Below are 21,263 nucleotides of genomic sequence, written 5' to 3'. Positions count from 1 at the left end.
TAAGTTTTTTTTTAAAGAGTCTGATGGGCTGGTAATTGGATTTCAGACACTCTTCAGTGCATTGCAGAAATGCTGCGAATCACAAAGCAAGCAATGGGGTTAGATGTGCCCATTATTGAGAAAAAGCTAGAGAGGTAAGTACTTAAATCATGCAAATCCTTGTCCCACTTTTGCTCTCTTCTCAGTGGCTTACAGTACATGGTAACAGGTAAGTAGCTAGAAACCAAACTGTTTCTTTTAGTCACGTGCTAGGGCTTAATTTGTTCATACGCTGCTTTCAGTAGTCACTGTCTGCAGGTGCTTGCTTAGAAGTACAAACAAGAATGTTATTTTGCACATTTATGTTTACATAGAATATACATTGTCAAATGTAAGTAATGTACTGCAAATCAGATCAATTTGACAGACTAATTGTGAATTAACTTCCTACCTGAACTTGGTATCTGCTTTATTAGTTCTGTAGGTAGGAAAGAAACTAATGATGGAATTACTTCCATGTTGATTCCAATGCAGACGAGTATTCAACAAGCCCAGATAACATTTCAGGTCTTGTTTGAAGAACATTCATAGAAGATGATGTGATGTTTAACTCTTATAAAAAGAACGTCTTGGTATCTGGATGCTGGGTACAGCATGAACAGAGTTAGGGTTATAAGTACACAGACCTCAGATCCAGTTTCATCCAAAACTAAAAATGTTTGCATAAGCTTGCTTTTCTCCTTGTTTGGCTGCTGTTCTGTGGCATGCTCTTTGTTTTTTTTTAAATTTGATTAGCTTATATGGGTACAATTATGTATGGGAAAGATAACCTTTACTAAAATTCCAATCTCTATTATGGAAATAGACTGGAAGATGGTGAATACTCGGGTTTTATAAATGAAAATGCCATGATTGTGCATTAGAAATTTATTTTTTCTTCCAGGAGGAGCAGTAAACCTCATGAAGACATCATTGGCATTCGGTCTCAGAACAGAGGATCCCTGGCCCAAGGGAAGAACTATTTACTGAGCAAGTTCTCATCTCTCAACCAAAAAGTGAAACAAACTAAATCCAATGTGAACATTAGCAATCTTCGGAAGTTAGGCAGCTTTACCAAACCTGAAGTAAAAGTCAATTTTTTAAAACCAAATTTGAAAGTTAATCTTTGGAAATCAGATAGCAGCCTTGAAACTTTAGAGAACCCGGTGGCAGATGCTAAAGTTCATGCTGAATCTGATACAGAGATGTCAGATAATGATTCGTTCCACTCAGATGATTTCCTGACCAATTCTAAATCTGACGAGGACAACCAGCTAACTGACTCCCTGGAGAACATCGGGCAGACAGACTACGTGCTGCCTAGCTGCGGTATCATCGCATCAGCTCCTCGGCTGGGTAGTCGTTCCCAGTCTATAAGCAGCACTGACATGACCATCAGCATTCACGTTCCGTCCGAGGTCCATGTCACTCAAGCTGGCCAGTCGGACTGCGAGGACGTACCCGTTCCTTCTGCTGACAACGCGGAGATGGAGTTTGCGAAGCCCATCGATGTGTACTGTCAGAGGTTTGTACACGACGCCCAGAACAAGGTGTCGGACAGCTCTGAGGCAGAGGCTTGCTCTCAAGAGCCGCATCCCATGATAAATAAAACCAGCAATAATACCTGTAAGAAAGCAGAAAGCAAGGCTGAAACCATCAGAGACGTTCCTTCCAGACCATCCAAGCTGGATGTCCAGTCTTCCGAGCCAAATCAGCTCTTAGCTGTTGAAGGGACTGACTTGACTAAATCTCATAGAAGCCCAGGGTCTGCATCTGGTATCCTTGAGACAGGACTTCACACGACTCCTTCCCCAGCTGACAGTAGCAGCAGCAGAGCTGTCTCTCCTTTTGCTAAAATTCGCAGTTCCATGGTCCAGGTTGCTAACATCACGCAAGCAGGATTGACTCAAGGGATTAATTTTGCCGTGGCAAAGGTTCAGAAGAGCCCTGCAGACCCAGAAGCTATAAATGAAGTCAAGCAAAGAGAACTGAAAGAAATGTTTACACAATGCCAGACGCGAATAATTCAAATTTAGTTGCTAATTTGTGTCCTAGTCGTCTGTTAATACAATACTTTTTTTTTTTTTTTTAACATCAGAGCTCATTGTAGCATGAACTGCTACTGAATACTGGGATCAAAATATTTAGAAACTTGTTTACAGTAAGTACGAGATGCAAATGAATTTGGTTGTGACCAAGCTTCAGAATTCCTTTAGGCAGCTGATACAAAAGAAGGGTAAATCATATTTGAACAGGTAGTTTAGACACTGGGTTTTAATAAGCATGCTGTTTATCTTAGATTTGTTGCACAGTTATTTTTTTGAGACTAATTTTGTAGCTCTCCTGACTTATGTAGAGAGTATTTGTACTAAAATGGTTATACTGCACTTCTGTGACCTTACTTTCCTTGCACTGCACCAGCAAAATAACCTCCTGGTAAATCATGTGTTATTTATTTTTGGAGTAGTATTTTTACTTGTTTCCATTCACGTTTTAGATGTAGCTTTCTATGAATTGTGCCTCCACAATGGGACCTAATGCTTTTTTTTTTTTTTTTTTTATATATTTAATTACATTAACCAGTAATTAAAACTTGCTGTCCTCTTCTTTCCACACTTCCTGGGACACTTTCAGTATAGATACTGTGTATTGGTACAATTGCAAATACAATCCTGCAGTGCAAATTTAGTTTGTAGATTCATTTTGAGGTAATGGGAAATGGAGCAAATTCCCTGTAATTGCTTCATCTGTATTAAAGCTGTTCTATTCCATTGTTTCCAATTCTGAATGGTGGCAACGTGCTCAGTTTTTTTGCCTTGTATAAAGCAAGATGAGCCAGATAGCTGACCTTAGGCACTGGGTCCCTCTGTGCTCTGACTTCCTTAACATATACTAACTGTCCAGATAGAGGAGTTCAAATATCTCTTAAAACAAGGCAAGCGTACCATTTCATAAAGTCAGTGTTGACATCAGAGCATAGTTGTCATTATTTAATCAAAACCAAATTCATTACCAGCTCAAGCTTTGCATACTTGCAGGATAAGGCTAAACTTCCACTCGTGCTGGGAATTGGGTTAAGAAAGCACTCGTCTATGTGTCAAAAAATTAAACCTAAATTATTCTTTTCCAGAAATGCCTTGCAATGCCATTCTAGTGTAGGACACTGTCTAAAAGCTACTGTAAAGCAGGATCTTACTATGCTGTGGTTTGCAAATCCAACCTCCTTAACTCTAACCACTGTTATAGATCCAGTGCCTCTCTGTTCTAGTACATGTACTGTAGATAGGCTGCACGTGGTGTTTAAAGAAGCTAGTGTCATATGGGTAGGCTAGTACAGTGTCTTAGGACTTCTAGTTTATCTGAAATCATTATCATCTAATCCTGATGGTCTGAAACTTTTTGATTTATTTATTTGATTCAAGTGATGTGGGTTTGTTTTTTTTTTGAGTGTCTATATTTGTGGCTCTATTTAAAATTAAACTACTGCTGTATTTTAATGTGAACAATATATATATGAAATATTTTAATAAAAAAAATTAAAAAAAGATGCTTTCTGGGATGTGGTATCAAGACATGCTACTGAAGAATCCTGGGACTTTAAGTTTCAAGGGAGGGTGGGTTATTGTGACCTTTTACCTGACAAATGACTTAAGTCCTTTATACTTTTTCTCCTGGAACTGCAGTGCTAGAGTCCTCGCCTTAGGAGAGAAAAGGTCAGACAGTCCAAAAGGTGCACCTAAAACTGCCTAAGCCTTTGTACTGGCAAAGCGTCTGGGAGTGGGAGAAGAAATGTGCACAGTGGGAGTGCCTGGGAAGTATTTTGCTGTGATTCTGTTGGGAGAAAATTGGTCTGCATAAATATTTACATTGTGACTTCTGTGAGCTAAACCAGTCCCTTTACAAACTTGTGTGCTTGCAGTGTGCGCTGGTACTGCTTCTTAGCACAGGAGGACAGGGGTATTGGTATCTGTGATGTCAATCCTATACCTCCCACTGCTACCTTGAAAAAGTAGGTGGCTTAGGGAGCAGTCTGGGGCTTGTCTGTGTGGAAATGAGCTCCTCATCTGCTATAGGGGATCATCAGCTTCTGAAAAGCAGATCGGCAGTAATCTGAAAATATTCTTTCAGTTTAAGCCTTGTCTAAATACTATAAATAACAAAGACAGTTTCAAATCATGTGCCAACACGTCAAACCATTCCCTGAGTGTCACTGGAAGAAAGCTTTCCAAAATCCTTCCTAGCCAGACTTGTATTCTTAAGACATTTTTCTGTAGTCATTCAGCTGATTGCTTAACATTGTGTTAATGTGGAACAAGTAAGACAAAACCAGGAATATTCATCTTTATAAGCTGAGTGAGGTAAAAAGGCATCAAGCTCCGCTTTGTTAGAGTATTTTTGTATTGAGTCTTTTGCCAGTTAGGGGTGAATTCATGTCTATCACACCTTCCTGCTTGAAAGTCTTGTATTTCAAGTAGATTTGATACTGAGGCTGAGGCAAGCAAGAGCATAACTGGAAGGGGCAAGCCTCTGGACTGGTTTTTACTTTTTAGCTTTTTTTTTCTTGTTCATGAAAGAAGTGAAGCACTATCTTGTCATCTTTAGAACTAATTAACACTACTCTGATTCTTGCAGCCCTCTCCTGAGTTCCTCATGAGGACAGCCCTGCCCTATTATTAGTCTTTCTGCAGTCTTTTCTGACTCTGTAGTGGAGCTGTATTTCACCTAAACCAGCCCTGTGTGAGACCAGTTCTGCAAGTCCCATTAGCACTGGGGCAATGTGACCTGACACTCACTGCACACTACTGTTTAAGTAGGCAGACCCTTCTTAATGCATAGTTGATATTATTCAAAGAATCAAAGTGGTGCATTACTAGTAATAGAGATATTAGGATATTTCTTGCACAAGTACACACGTATTGCCCCTTTCCAGTTACATGTATACTTTAGAAGTTACACCAGAGTGCAGCTCAGGGGAATTTACACGTTTCCTTCTCTAAATACAGTAAAGAGATAGTTCCTAGTGGAATTTTAGATAAATTCTTTCCATCACACTATAATCATCATTATGTTGCTGCTCAGAGGGGAACAGCATCCCTTACTTAACAGGAAAGCAGTATACAGCTTCAGATACCTGCAGTCAAAAGTTTCATCTATATAAGCTATTTAGCAGAAACCTCTGTTCCTCAAAATTAAGTAGTTCAAGAACTACATCACGCTTATTTCAAAATAAAGCCTACCCCTGTTTGGGTTAAATTTTCCTACTTTTAAAGGAAATGAGTTTACACACATTCAGTATTAAAGTTTAATATCAAACAATTTGCTCATTGTTACCAATTCTCAATTACAAAACAGGCTCCAAAAAAATTTCATAAAATATGTTTAAGTGGCTGAACAGAGATAGTGTGTTCAGACTGCATGGGTAAATATCCATAACATTTTGGTATAAATTATCTACAAAAAAACTGGTATAAACAATATCCCGATTTAGTATGGGTTCCATGTAGGATTAGACAAATTCTCAGTGACATCCACAGAACATTAGAGTTCATTCCCATTAACACATTTCTGCTGCTGAAGTCTGGCTTTACGTAGTGCCTCCAGTTGTTTCGCCCTCAGCCACCTTTCTCTTGACAGCGTTGTCTGCCCCGCGCTGAGAGACAGGAACCTAGGTGAACAGAAACAACAATTAAGAGCTTGTTCAAGCTGTCACACGTGATACACTAAAAGGACAAAAACAGTTTTCTTTCATTAACCTAAGAACTAGAAAAGGCAACGCTGCCTTCAAACACTCTGAATTAAGAATCTTTTTTTCTGTCACAGATTCCATCTTTTGTTTGCCAGCCAGCCTCATGCAAATATCAAAGTACAGCCTTGGTTTGGTTCCAGCTCGCTGGGAAGCCTTCAGTTCAAGCAGGCTGCTACCCACCTTGCTACCAGCAGAGTTCTGTGCAGATCATCAGCTGTTATGCTCTCAGGGTCATTCTTGCGCATTTCTACGAAGTCTTCTTCTACTGCCTACAAACAACACAGCACGTAACTGAGTGGCAAAAAGAATCTTCAGTATCAGATAAGCCTTCAAGGAGCTAAACACCATAATTAGCCTTAAATTACAGGAGAAACATTGTCAGGAAGCCAGCTGGGGTAAAAATAGGCTAGCTCGTCTTTGAAAGTAATTATTCTCAAAATGAGTTTTACCAAGCAGGATGCATATAAAGTATATACTGAAATACAACTACACACCCTTGAATTCACATTCAGGGCAAGAAACTGCTTTTGATTTTTAAAGAAAGCTTCCAACAATCACTGCCAGGGAGAGCAATAGGCAAGTACAATACCATTCTCTTAAGGTGCTTTCTTTGCAAATAGACAATGGAGAAGATACTCATGAAGTCTTCCATACCTTGGTCACTTCATCAGATATACTGTAGTCGAGCAGCCTCAGTAAACTGAGATAGATTCGAAATTTGTTCAACACAGAAGGGAGCACTGCTGTTAGGAGGCTGTTCATGTACTCCTCCATGTTTGGTGGAATTATCTGTGGTTGTAAGTGGACTTGGCAATCTGACTGAAAAAGAAAATCACACATCATCCCTTTTCACATCATGTTTTTCTATTCCAAGATTTATTTAACCTCTAAGGCAACAAAACTCACTATTTCCCAGAACGGAAGTAATTCTTTTTAAATATTTAACAATTCCATCTGTGAAATCCACTGTGAAGTTCTCATTCAAGCAGGAATGGGTTTTCCTTAAAGGCAAGAGCAATTTCTCAGTTCATAAAGCTAGAAAGCAAGTGGTCAGAGATTTGTAAGGCTAGGCTAAGCAGTTTTGCTAGAGTCAATGCCAGAGCTGTTGCTCTTTATTCATACACCCACAGAAGCTACTGTACAGGAAGGCATTGAGAGTCATCTATCTGCAAACTTGACCCATTGGTGCAATATCCATTAGCAACTTCAGCCACTAGACGGTGCCATCAGTATTTTGTTCCCAATCAAGAGGCATGGAAGGTGAATCTCTTACACCCACCACTGCTCACAAAACATTTCCCATCTTCCCTTGTCCCCGGAATGGTACACTCAGTGCTTTAAGTAGCTACCAACCCTAATGATTCCCCAAATTCAAGATGACCTCGCCATACCGGTAGGAGTGATCGGCCCTCTGAGGTGATCAGAACGTTAATATTGCAGGGGAATTCCATCTGGTGGTAACTGAAATCATAATCCACCTTCTGCCAAGTTATCAGATTACCCAATGCTTTCACATTATGTACACCTAGAAAAGCAAGAAAAAATTCTCTGAAAAATAGTCTTAAGTGTCAGACCTGAGTCCCCCCCCACTGTTTTTAATAAACAAAAATTCTTGAAAAAAATCTTGAAAATAAAAAAAAAACTAGAAAAATTCTTGCAGACTTTTTTTTTTTTAGGTGTGTCTGTGCCGTCTTCCATATAGACACAAAGAATTGTTGATTTCCATCTTAATAAATGGTTAAGTCTAAATTTTCTCTTGTTCTACAAAGCCAGATAACTACTTAGACAGAATTTTTTTTTTCCTCAGAAGACGACAAAACACTGTGACTTTTGTGACAGAATGCAAATGTGAATTAACAGTGTAAGGAAAAAAGCCTTGCTGGAGAGAGATCATTAGATTGGCCAGCAAGACTGGACAGTTGAAAAATATATCATCTTGTCAAATTATTGCAGAAATAGCTTGTCTTAGGGGGAACCAAAACCATTAGGTGGAACTGAAACTATTCTAATCAGAGGTAGTTTGGACTAAGACTTATTCCAATGCATGGCCTCTTCCATCAAGTATCAATTACGCTGTCCAGAGTACTCTACAATGCACCTACACTACACAGGGTGTTTCATTATCAGCCATTTGTGGTCTGGGACAGAGACTACTTCTCAATAAAGGGACTCTTGGGAAAAATAAGTGTAGGACTTTTCATCGAAGAGCTATTCATTTTGACTCAATACCAGCACCTCCAAGCAAAAACTTCCAGAAAGCAAAAACAGTTAGAAAAACAAAACAAAAAGAACAAGCCACAAAGCCAAACAAACCAGTAGATAACGCTCTAAGTTGTCTGAAAAGGCAGCACACTACTTGGAACACCAAAACAGGATACGGAAACCAACAGTTCTGGAATAGAAAGTGATCACTGGGACACAATCAGCACTACTGTCACTGAGATATATCAATCTTTGTTGTCCCCATACACTTTTTTTAATTAGAAAAAACAAAAACACTACCTGTTGTGTCAAGCTGTCCTTGCTCAAGCTGAGTCTCATCCACTACAAGGGAAGTGTTGCTGGCAAGCTGCAGTACTCCGCTGACTAAGCGATTAGCTGTGTAGTCTTTGTGTGGGATAAATCGTGAATGGTTCATGTTTTCAATTGTCATTTGTAGGCGATAGGACTGTAACGGGAAAAGAAACTCATCAGTGCATTTCCCCTCCTCCAACGTCCCTAGTAAGTAGTTTTTCCTTTAGCATGAGCTGCAACTGTGAACCTCCACAGCAAGTAAAACAAAACTTGTTACCACACCACAGAATACATTTTACCCTATCCATTTATACTAGATGCCTGAAAAACATTACTGAAGGAAAATAATTCTGTTAAGAACCAAAACCTAACACTTGTACTGCATGCCTAGAATAACCAAAAAAACCACCAATAAATTATTGACACAACATAATTATTATGGCCCCAAATCAAATTACTATGAACTTTCTGCAGAACAGTATCCACAAACTCAGGTACGAACAGTAATGACACAATAATTAAGCGTTCTATGCATTTAGATAAATCAACCCAGAAAGGCAAAATGAAGCATCTCCTTTTTACCTGCCCTGTAGATGGCTATCAGGACCTTTGTTTAATGAGCTTCTCTTTAACTAAATGTATTTGTTTGAGCCAACTACCCCAAATTTATGACTAAAAGTGTTACAAGACTATAACACCGTTGTTCTTACTGCGGGAACGAGCTGCTGGATGATGCGGTATATGTGCTCTGTGAAGATGCTGTTCCTTGGACATCCACTCAAGTTGACTGTGAATTTTCCCAGAGGAAGCACATCTCGTCTTGCATAACTAAACCAAAAGCAAAGCAGGTTAGGCAAGCATCTGATTAACCCGGTGATCACAGATACCACTCAATTTGAGTGCTGCATGCCACCTCGGATAGCTAGCAGGGTTTCAATGCTAATACATACATAGTAACAGTCCTGTTCTTCCTCCTTCTCCAGCATCCAAGGAGCTAAATTAGGCTGCACACTGCTTTGGCAGGCTTTGCAGCATTGCACAAAAGCAGTACATTTATAGAGCCTGAGATCCTGTGATATGTTCTCTTCTCCTTGTGTTCTGCTGTAAATACTCCTTCATCCTTTCTCTTTCTTACTGCTCAATTTCCCTAATTATTATGCTCGTTCGTTTCCTTTACCTGCCCTCAGCTTTCCTCTCCCTCTTCTTACTGTATATCTTCTCCCCATTCTTGACAAATTTCAACTTTTTTTTTTTTGTGATACAGCTAAGAGAAAAAACACATTCTAGTCTAAGTGTTAGAGCATTCACAGTCTAACCCAAGAGCACAAAGTGCATACGTAAAGAAAAGCACAGTGATACTGAAGTATGTGTATTTATATGGGAATTAGGGACCAGGGTTCTGGGCAGACTGTGCACAAAGCCAGCAGAAAGCCTTCCAGCTGGTAATTACACTGCTGTGGCATTACGATTCGATCTATGCTGATGCTGAGAAATACCTTGGAGGTTTTTACACGTCACTTGCAGGTATGACAAAGGTAAGATGCTGATTCCACTCACAGCTCTGAAATAACTTTTATTAAGCATCTGTGCTGTACTAGATTTTTCATACATTGGTTTGAAAACATCATAATACATCCTGAGTTGGAAGGGACCCACACAAGGACTCGATATGCCTGCCAGTTTCATAAAGGACCACCCCAAAAAAAAAACACAAAAAACAACAACCAACAAAACAAAACAAAAAACAAAACAAACAAACAAACAAAAAACACCACCAAAAAATTAAAGTCAGACCTTATGTCTGAGAGCATTGTCTAAACACTTCCTCTAGTGGTCATTCACTCTGTAGCAAAATGGGATTTTTGAAAACCACAGAACAAGTGGTTTGTATACAAATTACATTTAAAAAAATTGGAATCCATTCTGAATAAAGTCTAAAATTAAAACCTAGCAAATAATCTATTCAAAACAGATTGCCTGAAGTTTCACACCTGAAATTTTCATGAGTCAAAGGATGGTGCTCTTTCATCCAGTGACAGTTTAAACCAACACAAAAGAACTTTAAGCAAATTCATTTTAATCAGCAATGAAGGTGGATCAAAATGTATGCACACTGAGCTGCAGCATCAGCTCAGGTAGCAAATTTCTACCGCTTGCTAAATATGAGTCACTTGAACTTATCATTAAATGCCTACGTTAATTAAACACAGTCCCAGACTGCACCTTTCAGTATCTTCTACTACGTAAACAATAACCATTGAAGTTGGTAAATAAAGATAACAAATGCTGTCTTTGAGAAGCCAGTCGCATGTCCTACTCTACAAAAAGTTAAAGGTAAAAAGATTTCACCCTACCTCTGCTTAAGCTTGTTTATTTTGGAGATTTTGTCCAACTATCAAAGCAATGCTGAATGGATATATCACCATGAAACTGGCCTTCTTACAAAACTTCTGGTATTTTCAGTCAACGAAATACATTTACTGCATCCATTACAACAGGACAACTTTAGGTGGATAAAGTACTGCTGGAATAGTATTTAAACTATTCTATTTCTGCCACTCATTGGCAGAATGGTGAAGAATCCCCCAAAAGGAAATGTCTTAAAAGATGAAGATATAAATTCTCAGCAAACACCAGAACACTTACACTGTGGAGATGAGATGCAATATAAGGTACTCGGCGGCCAAACTGTCTCCCAAGAACGCATGTGTGAGGAACCCAAGCAGCTCTGCTCTCACTGGTGACAGCTCAGACATGAAGTTAGAAACAACTGTTAAAAGAGCAGAAGACAAAAAATATCAGAAAACGTGCCCCTTTCCTCTACATAAAAGCTTACTTTGTTACAGCTAGATGAAGACAAATAGTTACTCCAAAGCAGTCTAGGAAAAACAAACATTCATTAGTTTTCCCACTGAGTATTACTGGCTTTGGGTAACAGTCACACAGGCCACAAAGAGCAGCAGTTACTTAAGAACAGAATTGCCTTTTTTATCATCACAGTATCATAATTCTTTACCCTGTGTGTTTCTCATTTTCATGCTTATGCTACATTGGAAATCTGGTTTTCCAGCAATTCACTACTCCATTTGAAAGTAATGTAAGCAATCTTACAGCTGAAAAACTTGAAGTCTTTGGGCTTTATCCAGAACAATTTTCATTTAAGTCACATTTATTTCAGAAAAAGCAGCACATAAGCATTGCATTAACACAGGCATTTGCACCTTGCCCAGTTCTGTAGTATTGAATGGCTCCTCATTTAGAAAGATTTAAACACAAATCTTTGCTCAGAGGTGCATGAATCACTGGCAAGAAGTAGTTGTTCATATGTACTAGCAAGGTGCACGTTTACATCTACAATGAATGAAGTCAAATTCAGATACTCACAGGTTTTACTCTCCTCTTCATTAAGGCATGCAGGCAGCAATGGATTAATGTGTTGTAATTTTTGTGCCAAAATCACGTGGATTCTGGGGACTAAGGAGGCTGGAGGACTGTGTACTCTCTGCTCTTCTGCTGTGTCCATGCACTCCATAGGATCGAGGGTTGAGTTATCCCTAGGAAAGGGCACAGCACAACTGAACTTCAAAACATTCCGTGCAAACTTCTCCACCTGACCACGTACAGCTGAGACCATGCCACAAACACAGCGTGTCTGCGTTCCCAACATCTGCTCCCAATGCCTGGCAACTGCTCTTGTACTCAAACCACAAGAACTGTCATCTTTATGATTTTTATAAGCACCATAAATACTGAACCACAATTACATAACCAACAATACAGAACCACCAGACCATGCTTGATCAAAGAAGTAGGATCCTATGATTTTCATAAAGTAACTGATTCTTATTTTTAATAGGAAAAAAAATTCCAAACCAACCAAACCAAAACGAAGTGAACAACCAAACCAAACCCAACAACAGACCACGCTTATTATTTGCTGCACCACTTAATAAGATGCAGCTTAACATGAAATGTTACTTAATGTAACATCCAGCAAGGACTGGATAAGGGCTCCACAGCAACTTCTCAATAAATAACATAACAATCTATTACATTTGTCTGTGTATGCCCTTGTGGGATTTTCATATTCTACCTGGGTTCCAGAAATTGACAACGAAATCTTCTGGACAGTCACGTAACAGCTACATCACTGGCTGAGTAAAAAAAAAATCCCAATATACCTAACTCAAACTTGCAGGTATTACCTCTCAATTTAAAAGTTCAGATATACAAGCTTTGGCCTTCCTGATGATGCCTTAAAAAAAAATCCCTTCCAGGTCACCTTTGGATCATAGTTTCTACATATCAGATTACAGTAAAGTTTACTATAAATTTGATAAACTTTAACTGGTCTTTAAAGCTGAAAGGCTTCATGGCTTCAATGCTTCTTCAGCAGTTCACTGACTGACTGTCATCTCTTTCTACTAAAAGAAACTTCTTTGTTTAGCATCTTCACATTAGAAAACATTACTAAACACTGCCACTTTGTCTATTTGCGATAGAATGACATGCAGGAAAAAATAAATAAATCTATGACACCAACTGAGCTGTCAATCCAGGATTAGCTTTCTGTCAGAAAGATGATAACCAGAAGCAGCTGACCAGGCCGAGTTCCTTTTAAGAAGCTGGCACTATAAAGGACACACTGCACTCCTGATATTGTACTTATCAAAAAGATAAAGTTACCAACACGAATTACTTATTTGAAGCTCAAGGCATTAGTAGTACCTGTGTTAGGCAGGTTGTTAATATTATTTTAATAATCGATTTCTTGCATCTCTCTGGGTTATATGGTATTTTATCAAGTAATCACAGAACAGCAGGTGAAACCAGAAGTTTCCACCAGCAGTATAATATGATGGTACAACTTTAATTAATGAAAAATTCATCCCGATTCACACTCATTTCGGTCACTTTCACTATCTATGAATACATTTTGTTTGTTTTTAATATTTTACTGAACTGTTTATGGTAACAACTTTCAGGGAATTACAAATTTTAAAAGCATATTTTTATCATTTTAAAGCGCTGTTTCCTATTCATTTGATCACTGAATGTTAAATAGGCATGAAAGCTCACGGAACATTTAGCTACAGAAGCAATTCCTCTTTACAGACTGTACAACACCCTATAAAACAAAACGCATCATGTATTCCAGAGTATGGATGTACCTATTTTTGTATGCTATTTTTTTTTTTTTTTTTTATGTATTTACACTCTTTCCTGCCTGGATTAAAGGGATAACCAAAACTATTTTGCCCATTAAAATGAAAAACATCCTGCATTTCAGAATCACACGCCAGCTAAGCCTTACCTTTCTTCATTGTTTACTATGCTCAGCACTGGATCCACAGACAGAATGCCATACACCTCCAGAACGTCATTGACTTTGTAGCTATCCCAGCTCTCATATACCTGCCACAGAGAGAGAAGTTTTGTGCTGGAGGTTTTATAGTCAATACAGCATGCTAAAGAATTAAAGACTATTTTAAATACAATACAAAGTGTTTAATGTATTTGTTTTTTTTGCTTGTTTCATCACAACTTTTTCTTTAAGAGGGCAGATTCTAAAAGCAAAGAACCAGAAGCCAGCATCAGCTCCATACTTGAGCATCTGGTAACACTTTCTTCCTGTCCCTCACCAAGAGCAGTGAGAGCAGAGAAGATCCAATGAACGCTGTTGAATGATTTCAGCAATTTAAAGAGAGCAGTAGTGAAGAGAAATAATGCAATTATTTGTAGAAACAAGAGTTTTAGACTTGAAAGACAACAGCGCCTATAAGCTAAAGGCTACTTGCACTTTAACTTCAGATTGTCTGCCTCACTGGGGCCACAGTCATGCTCATCATCTTTCTGTTCGTTTTACCTTTACGAGACATGCCGGTCCTTTCTCTCCTGGCAATGGAAAATTTAAGTCAAGAGGAGGGGAGCAGTTGGGAGAAATGAGATGAGGACCCGCAGAAGCTTCCGTTTCTAATCTCTTTGGCTCCCCACATCCATGGATATCACCACCACTGCCTGAAAAACAGAGGGTTCACGGGCTCTTTAAACAGAAATGTAAAATGAACAACTTCCTACAGCAAACAACATTGCATTCAACTAATTTAACAAAAAGCCAGAAGGAAAATACACTTTTAAAAAGCAGTTTATTACAGAGAATATTCTGCCTCAAAACAGAGAGGTTTCACCTATTTTACCAAGATAAGCAGGAGTGTGTGTACAGATCTGTGTCTCTTAGTAGTGAGTAAAGTCTTCATAAAATGTGACCAAACAACCTGATTTTCAAAATGTAATGCCTGAACTGCATCAATTCAATTATTTTAAAGTTTGTAGAACTGCACAGGCAGTATCTTTCTGCATCTCGAGTCTAACTAGGTATTTTTAAAGGTGACAGTACACATCAACAGAACAGATTACATTAAGAATCTCATTAGATGTTCAGCAGTAACAAAGCTACAAAAATCTAAGCTGCAATTCATCAGTCCAAATATGAAGACAAAACAGTCTAAACTATCTAATAAAACATTTGCAAACCAGTACAAATACAAAAATAAAACCCTAAAATTCAGCGAACAAGCCACATGGACATAAAACACCAAATAAAAGAAAGCAATAGCCTCTGCATTTTTATTCTTTTAATTGGGCTGATAATTTTAAACCATTTTCTCTTCAAAAGAAGAGAAGAACATTTTTCTGTTCAAAGGACAGCTCACCCAAGTCTTAAAGACCAGCATGGGTTTGGATTTTGTTTAAGTGGCATCTCCACAGAAAAGCACTGAAACAAATAGATCACAAACAAACAGATCACAAAATGAGTAGGCATTGCATATCATCCTAACTCAGTTTTGGCAATACCATCTTCTTCAAAGGTTTCTTCTAGCTTTCCTTAAGATGCTACAAAGAATCTGGTATTTATCTGGTTCCCTTACAAATTTAGATTCGTAGATCTTGCACAAGCTAAAAAAGGGAAGCCTGTAGGAGACATATTTAGAAGCAGTATCTTTGTTTGTATCAAAGAATCATCTAATCAAGATGCAGTTTGGGCTCAGTTTATGCAGCAACATCCACACACAGTAAGACAGAAGAAATTACAATTTTCTCCAGATTATCTTTAAATCTCCTTGTTGAAAATTAAATAAGAACTCCTAGATTTCAGCCTGCTGCCATAAATCCCTTAACGTGCCGTCATTTAGGAAATGTAATACACAAGTGGTGCTGAACAAAATGTTTATTTTAGGAATTGTGTTACTAACTCTAGGAAGTGATACCAACAAGTCATACAATATCCAAGCACAACACCATAGGCTCACCCAACACTACTCAGTCCACTGATGACTTCAACAGAACCACCAAAATAGTTATCAAGTTTCCAGTAACACTACTAGTTCAAACAACTGAAAACATTTCCATTTCTAAAAATGGAATTCCTGCAAATTCTGCTAGAATACCCTAACATCCAGTTGTCAATTCTGAGTATTACCTATATGTTGCTCTTTCTGCTTCGATGGGTGCAGTTCCATATCCTCATCTTCCTCGTAGCTCCTCTTGTGGCGACTTGGTGTGTAGGATGTTGAAGGACTAACTCGCGCTTGGCTTGCACTGATATAGGCGTAAAATTGAGTATTAAGGACAACACCACACTCAGTTGAGAAAATCCAGGCAAAATAAGCTTTGGCAACAAAATGTGAATATGCGATTTTGAACAAGATATTAAAATAATGATGTAAACCTTACATATCTGAAGAGATGTCATCAATGTAAAGCGACCTGCTTTAGAACCATACAGCAATCATAGGCTTTGTTGAAAATGGACACAACCTACCCCCAACAAGTCCTTTTCCACTACCAGTCTCCAAAAAAAGCATTGTCTTCAGGCCCAGAGAACATGCTGGCAGTCAGAAACAACTCAATCTCAACAAGTTCCTCTCTTCTGCAGCTCAACTCCACAGAACAGACTTTGTAAGAAGAGTTGCTAGCTGATACAAGTATGTAAACATTTTCTGTGTGTTTATTTTCAACGTAATCACAGAAATTGTAAGGTACCATTGCTGGCATATCTATAAATTAATTTTGATAAAGTTAATACACTTTTTTTTTAGCATGATGAGCAAACATTGAAATGATGCTCAGTATTTTCATAATAGTCAAGGTCATTTTTAAATCCCCATAGCTGCAGAACTTTGATATAAGCATTCCTCAAAAACTAACTCTTGCCAATCATTTGGTTACAAAGAAAACGTTACTTCAATTTTAAAGTTGTGTTGGCAGTCTGTGCCAATGGCAAGTAGTTTTCTTAAATTCTGAACTCAAAACAGGAAATATCAAATCATATTATGTTTACCAAAATCCACCTTCTTACAAAATGCAAAATATTTCAAGGTTTCTAGCCATCACCCACTCCCTCAGAGAAGAGGATATAAGCTCCCTGAAGCTTTTAAAAGCATCCTGTAACCACTCCTCTCAGGTAATTCAACTTCCTTTTATTACAAAAAACTAAACCATGATTCGTGTCTCCCCAGGCCATTTCCTGTACTCATCGCTAAAGTGACATACCGTTGAATCATTAAAAACGGTATTTAAAATTTTTCAAGAATTATTGTCAACCACGCTCAGCTACAGGTACTTATATGAGACTCTAAATTAGGATGCTCACACAGTAAATTAGAAAATACCCATGGAATGCCCATGGCTCAACTGAAGCTTACCGTTTTCTAAACATGCAAATACAGATTAAGAGAAATAGTCAAGATTCCCCCAAGCATAGATGAAAACCTAGTCTAAATCTCTTGCAAATCAAAAAGAAATGCTCCTAATTCTTCCGTAAAACCAATTCTCCTTTTATCTTCTATATCTACGCATGCCTAAAAAAAAAAAAAAAAGAAACTTCAAATAATTTGTTTCCTTAAATCTAATGAATTAGCTGATGGTCACTGTTTGTATAACACAGCACTAGCGCAGACAAAAAGGATATTTCTTTCACCCATGCTGATTCCCCAGGCACTGGAACGCAGTAGAACGTCTGTCTCTCCAAGGTGACTGTTTGCGAGGAGTTCAGATCAATTTCCTGCTGAGGCTACAACACCAACAGAAATGATGATACTAAAAATCTGATCAGAGTGTTTTTTGTTTTTAAAACTAATTCCATAGGTACAGTTACCGAGCCAGAACTTTTAACAAACAGGCACTATTACATTCACATGAAATAGGGAACATAAACAGTCTGCATCTACAATGTTTTGATCCCAACAGCACTGTACTACCAAAAGTTGGTTGTTTTCCACAGCAGAAATTTTCAAGATTTGTTGTGCTTTCGCCCTGATCCCACCCAAGCAAAATGAATTTTAAATGCAAGAGAAATAGCTGGAAGACTGCTAAATTTCAAATGCGTATTAGCAGTTAGGAATACTCTGCTGTCCAAAACTTAGATTAATTTTGTGTTTTTAAGAACAGCATTTCCAAGAATCCACTGATAAGCACCAAGTAAGTTACACTGCACTTAAAAACTGCATCTTTCTGTCCAATATTTCATCTCAAAATTCATATAACTTGTGTAACTTACCCCACATTCCGCCACATCTCTGTATTTACCAAAATGCAAAACCTGTCAAGAAGGAGAAAAGACAACGCAATCATTCTGTTTCTGACAGCACCCCATGTATGAATTATTTATATCAAAATTATTGCAGTCTTAAGTTCTTCAAAGACACACTGATGAAGCTTTCATTTTTTTTAAGCTAATTTTTATTCCCCAAATTCCCCAACAGAATTATAAGCAGTGATGTATCACTGATACCATTTGAACTCCACAAACAGAATTACTATCAGATAGTGCCGAGGCTCCATACATTTAACTCAGAAACTAGAGAAATATGAAGACTAGAACAGAAAAATGCTAAGCACTTCCTGAAATAATAAATTGGTTTTTCACTTACACGTGCATTTGTGTTTGGGTCAACTGTTTCGTATACTCCCATATAAAACTCAGGATCAAACATATCTTGAACCATGCAGCGAAATTTCACTAAACTGTTGGGCTTCAGGTAATGTACGGGAACATCATTCAGCGATGGAACCTATAAAAGAGAGCTTGCTCTAAACAACTGGCTTACTAGGAAGTGCCTTGAAGTACACCAAAACCATCACAAAAGCTGTCACCAACTTATTTTTATCTGGTACATCCTACTGCTCCTTTCCTTGGCTAAAACTTTTATCTGTTGCTGTTGATAGGATTAATTGCCTCTGACAATTCCGTGCCTTATCAGGTAGCACACACTGTATTTTTTGGGTACTTTCCCCCCACTTCTAGTGCCATAATCCAAGCAGTAACAAAGCGCATGTATCTCAACATTGGGAGTTCCCACAATAGCTGTTAAAGGTAATAATTGGTATTATCATACACTAACAGTTCCCAAACTCTTCTAGTTCCAAAGCCAGAATCACAGAATGGTTTGGGTTGGAAGGGACCTTGAAGACCACCCAGTTTGAACCCCTGGCATGTGCAGGGACACCTCCCACTGCCCAGGTTGCCCAAAGCCCCATGCAGCCTGGCTTCAGGTGCTTGTAGGGATGGGGCAGCCACAGCTTCTCTGGGCACCGATCTCATCCATTTTTCAATCCCAACACTACACTGTTAACAAATGCATTTTGGTTCACTGAAAGCATACGTGAACTCTACAACAAATTTTTAAACTAACTCTTCAACTGGGAGCAATAAATTGGATTTTATTTACTTATTTTAATCTAATTTAACAGCACTTTTACAGCATATTATGTACTGGAACAATTGTACACACAATTTCTATAACAAAAGGCCACAGAAAACCTGTATTTCAATTTCCAAATCCCTCACAGTGGGCAACTCTTTTTCACATATGTTAACATGTCAATGGAAAAAAAAAACAAAAAACAAGAAAAAACAGCACACACATATGTAGTATATCTTGAAATTATGGGACTTGTTATAAGAATAGATTTCACATTTTAAGGGTAAATTTTTTATTGCAAAAACACACCAAATATTAAAGCAGCAAAAACCAGAAGTGGCCCTATAAGAAATAGCAGTTGAAGAAACAAGACTGTGCTCCCTCATAAGCAACTAAGAGAGCTTCCTTATGCTGCAAGTTTAACACAAATTTGCCATTTATACTTTGATGTAAACTGTCTTTGAAATTTAAATACAGAATACTTTCACTGACAGAGGAAGAAAAATAATTTTCACTTGTTTTTTTTAGCCCTAGGTAGAACAGATTTGACACAAGACTTTCTAACCCACTTTGTGGTGTTCCAGGATGCTGTTTTTGCCAGTCTTTGGGAAAAAAAAAAAAAAAAAAAAAAAAAAAGTCGCTAGAACAACCCAAGTATGGATGCTTTATTTTTAAACCTAAAGCACAGCTTCCCTGCTGAACTTCCAGAACTAGGCCTGACCCAGCCTAATACATCACGGTTTTAGCAGAGTATTTTTTCCTCAAATGTGAGAGTCTAAGCACGTAGTTCTTCAACCCACACGAAGTTTCCAGCATGGCAATAAAGGGTCATGTGAGAAGGGGTTTATGAACAGCAGCTCAGAAACTCGTGGTGTACAAACACTTACTGCAGACTAACAGGGTGGCGTGAAGGCTTTCAGAAGTGACAGAATTTGTCAGCTCCTGCCATCTACTGGATGATGCTACAAACAGGCAGCATTTAGCAGTTATGGCCCAGGGCAAAACAGTACACTAAAGTCAAGTGGATTGGCTTCCACAGTTTCAATTAGAATTTTACATCTTTGTTTTACATAGGTCATTTACATTTCAGTTGCTTTAATCTGTATCACAAAGGCCTAAAATCTAGAAATACACTTCTGAGAAGGAAGAGCTTCTAAAGAACAGATCACCACAATAATTAAGAGGTAAAAAGAATGCTGTTCCTAAGTTCCAGGTTAAGATCCTAACTCCAGAAGAATGACAGAAGAGATCCTTACCCAGTTAGTAGCATTATTTTCTTTTAATTTCTCTTTGAAATAGTCAGTCACCTTCTTTTCCCAATCAGAATTTGGAAGATTTTGGGCTACAAAACAAGACACATTTACATGAGCGTTAGCATCACGTAGCATAATGCTGAACAGAGAAACGTGTTAACTTAGTAAGCAGTTTAAACACGTATGCGTATTCTGAGCAAACCACTTAATTTTAGACAACTTCAGGGCTGTTGCAAATGTTTCAACTTCCTTATCTTACCCCGTTTGAGGCAAACGAGGAGGAACGCTGCTGGAAATGCAGAAGGGCTCTGAAACGCTGCCGTGTACCCTGCGAGAAACTGCAGGAGGTGAGGGGCCACCTTCCGCTGGGTGGTCACTGAGGAATTATTTTTATTTCGCGGTCCTTTTCGTTAAGATCACACCTAGCACCGAAGAGCCCTGGCAGCATTCACAGGAGCACGGTGACCAAGGAGCCATGCGGGCAGGTAGAGCAGAGACCCGACACCCTCAAGGGCTGCCCCCAGCCTCTGTATGCTCAAGCACGGCTAGCTCGGGAACACCTCGCAGCACCACCGAGCCAAAAACCCTCTTCAGCTTTTTATTTTAAACCCGGGAGCCGCTCCCCGGGCCGGGACAGCCCCTGCGGTTCGCCGCCCGCCCCTCACCTCACCTCAGGCGGGGAGAAGGAGGCGGCCGCCCGCTGCCCGCCCGCCGCCTCCGGGCAGCCCCGCACCGTGCCCGCCGCCCTCCTCCCTCCATCCCCAGCCCCCGGGGGCTCGCTCCCCCTCGGGGCAGCCCGGCCCGGCCGGCCGCGCTCACCGAAGATGCCCTGCACGATGCTGAAGGGGTTGTTGAGCCAGTCGGCCACGCACGGCATGGCGGCGACCAGCCGGGAGGGAGGGAGGGAGCTGCCACCGATCCCCCCGCTGCCCTAGCTGCCGCCCGCAAACCCAGCACGGGGGCTGCCGGCTTCCGCCTTCCTCCTCCTCCTCTTCCTCCTCCACCTCCTCCTAAGGCGGCAGCCGCAGC

At 39.2% G+C, this 21,263-nt stretch overlaps 2 protein-coding genes across 4 annotated transcripts in view; one reads left to right on the top strand and one right to left on the bottom strand.

Annotated features, from left to right (window-relative positions):
• Window positions 1-3,552, top strand: part of INPP5F (inositol polyphosphate-5-phosphatase F) — a 39,025-nt gene extending 35,473 nt beyond the window's left edge. For both annotated transcript variants that reach the window (XM_082765181.1, XM_082765182.1), the window contains 2 exons: window positions 47-134; window positions 923-3,552. In XM_082765181.1, coding sequence (XP_082621307.1) covers window positions 47-134; window positions 923-2,054 — 1,220 coding nt within the window. In that variant the 3' untranslated portion in view covers window positions 2,055-3,552. The remainder of the gene's footprint in view (window positions 1-46; window positions 135-922) is intronic.
• Window positions 3,553-5,306: 1,754 nt separating this feature from the next.
• MCMBP (minichromosome maintenance complex binding protein) lies at window positions 5,307-21,246 on the bottom strand. Of its 2 annotated transcripts, XM_082764715.1 has the most exons (16): window positions 21,054-21,244; window positions 20,238-20,323; window positions 18,211-18,351; window positions 17,838-17,879; window positions 17,250-17,351; window positions 15,759-15,888; window positions 14,145-14,296; window positions 13,593-13,693; window positions 11,663-11,832; window positions 10,925-11,048; window positions 8,989-9,106; window positions 8,267-8,432; window positions 7,156-7,289; window positions 6,419-6,583; window positions 5,945-6,033; window positions 5,307-5,683 (listed from the first exon to the last, which is right to left on the bottom strand). In XM_082764715.1, the coding sequence occupies exons 1-16, from the start codon at window positions 21,109-21,111 to the stop codon at window positions 5,557-5,559; spliced, it is 1,905 nt and encodes a 634-aa protein (XP_082620841.1). In that variant the 5' UTR covers window positions 21,112-21,244; the 3' UTR covers window positions 5,307-5,556. The 2 variants fall into 2 exon arrangements, 1 of the variants encoding a protein (XP_082620841.1); XR_014317900.1 differs by lacking the exons at window positions 5,307-5,683; window positions 5,945-6,033 and adding an exon at window positions 6,671-6,765 and having other exon boundaries at window positions 6,473-6,583; window positions 21,054-21,246.
• Window positions 21,247-21,263: the final 17 nt, after the last annotated feature.

Source organism: Aythya marila (genome assembly GCF_965140915.1).
Source record: "Aythya marila genome assembly, chromosome: 7".
NCBI classification, from domain to species: Eukaryota; Metazoa; Chordata; class Aves; order Anseriformes; family Anatidae; genus Aythya; species Aythya marila.
The sequence above is the reverse complement of the archived record's forward strand: the minus strand, read 5'-3'. Positions and strand labels throughout refer to the sequence as shown.

Excerpts from the sequence above, each read along its gene's own strand:
- MCMBP (XM_082764715.1), bottom strand. The coding sequence starts at position 21,111 with ATGCCGTGCGTGGCCGACTGGCTCAACAACCCCTTCAGCATCGTGCAG. Across the intron at positions 11,833-13,592 it reads ATAGTAAACAATGAAGAAAG|GGATAACTCAACCCTCGATC; the intron begins GTAAGGCTTAGC and ends GCCCTTTCCTAG. Across the intron at positions 11,049-11,662 it reads TGAAGAGGAGAGTAAAACCT|TTGTTTCTAACTTCATGTCT; the intron begins GTGAGTATCTGA and ends CTCTTTTAACAG.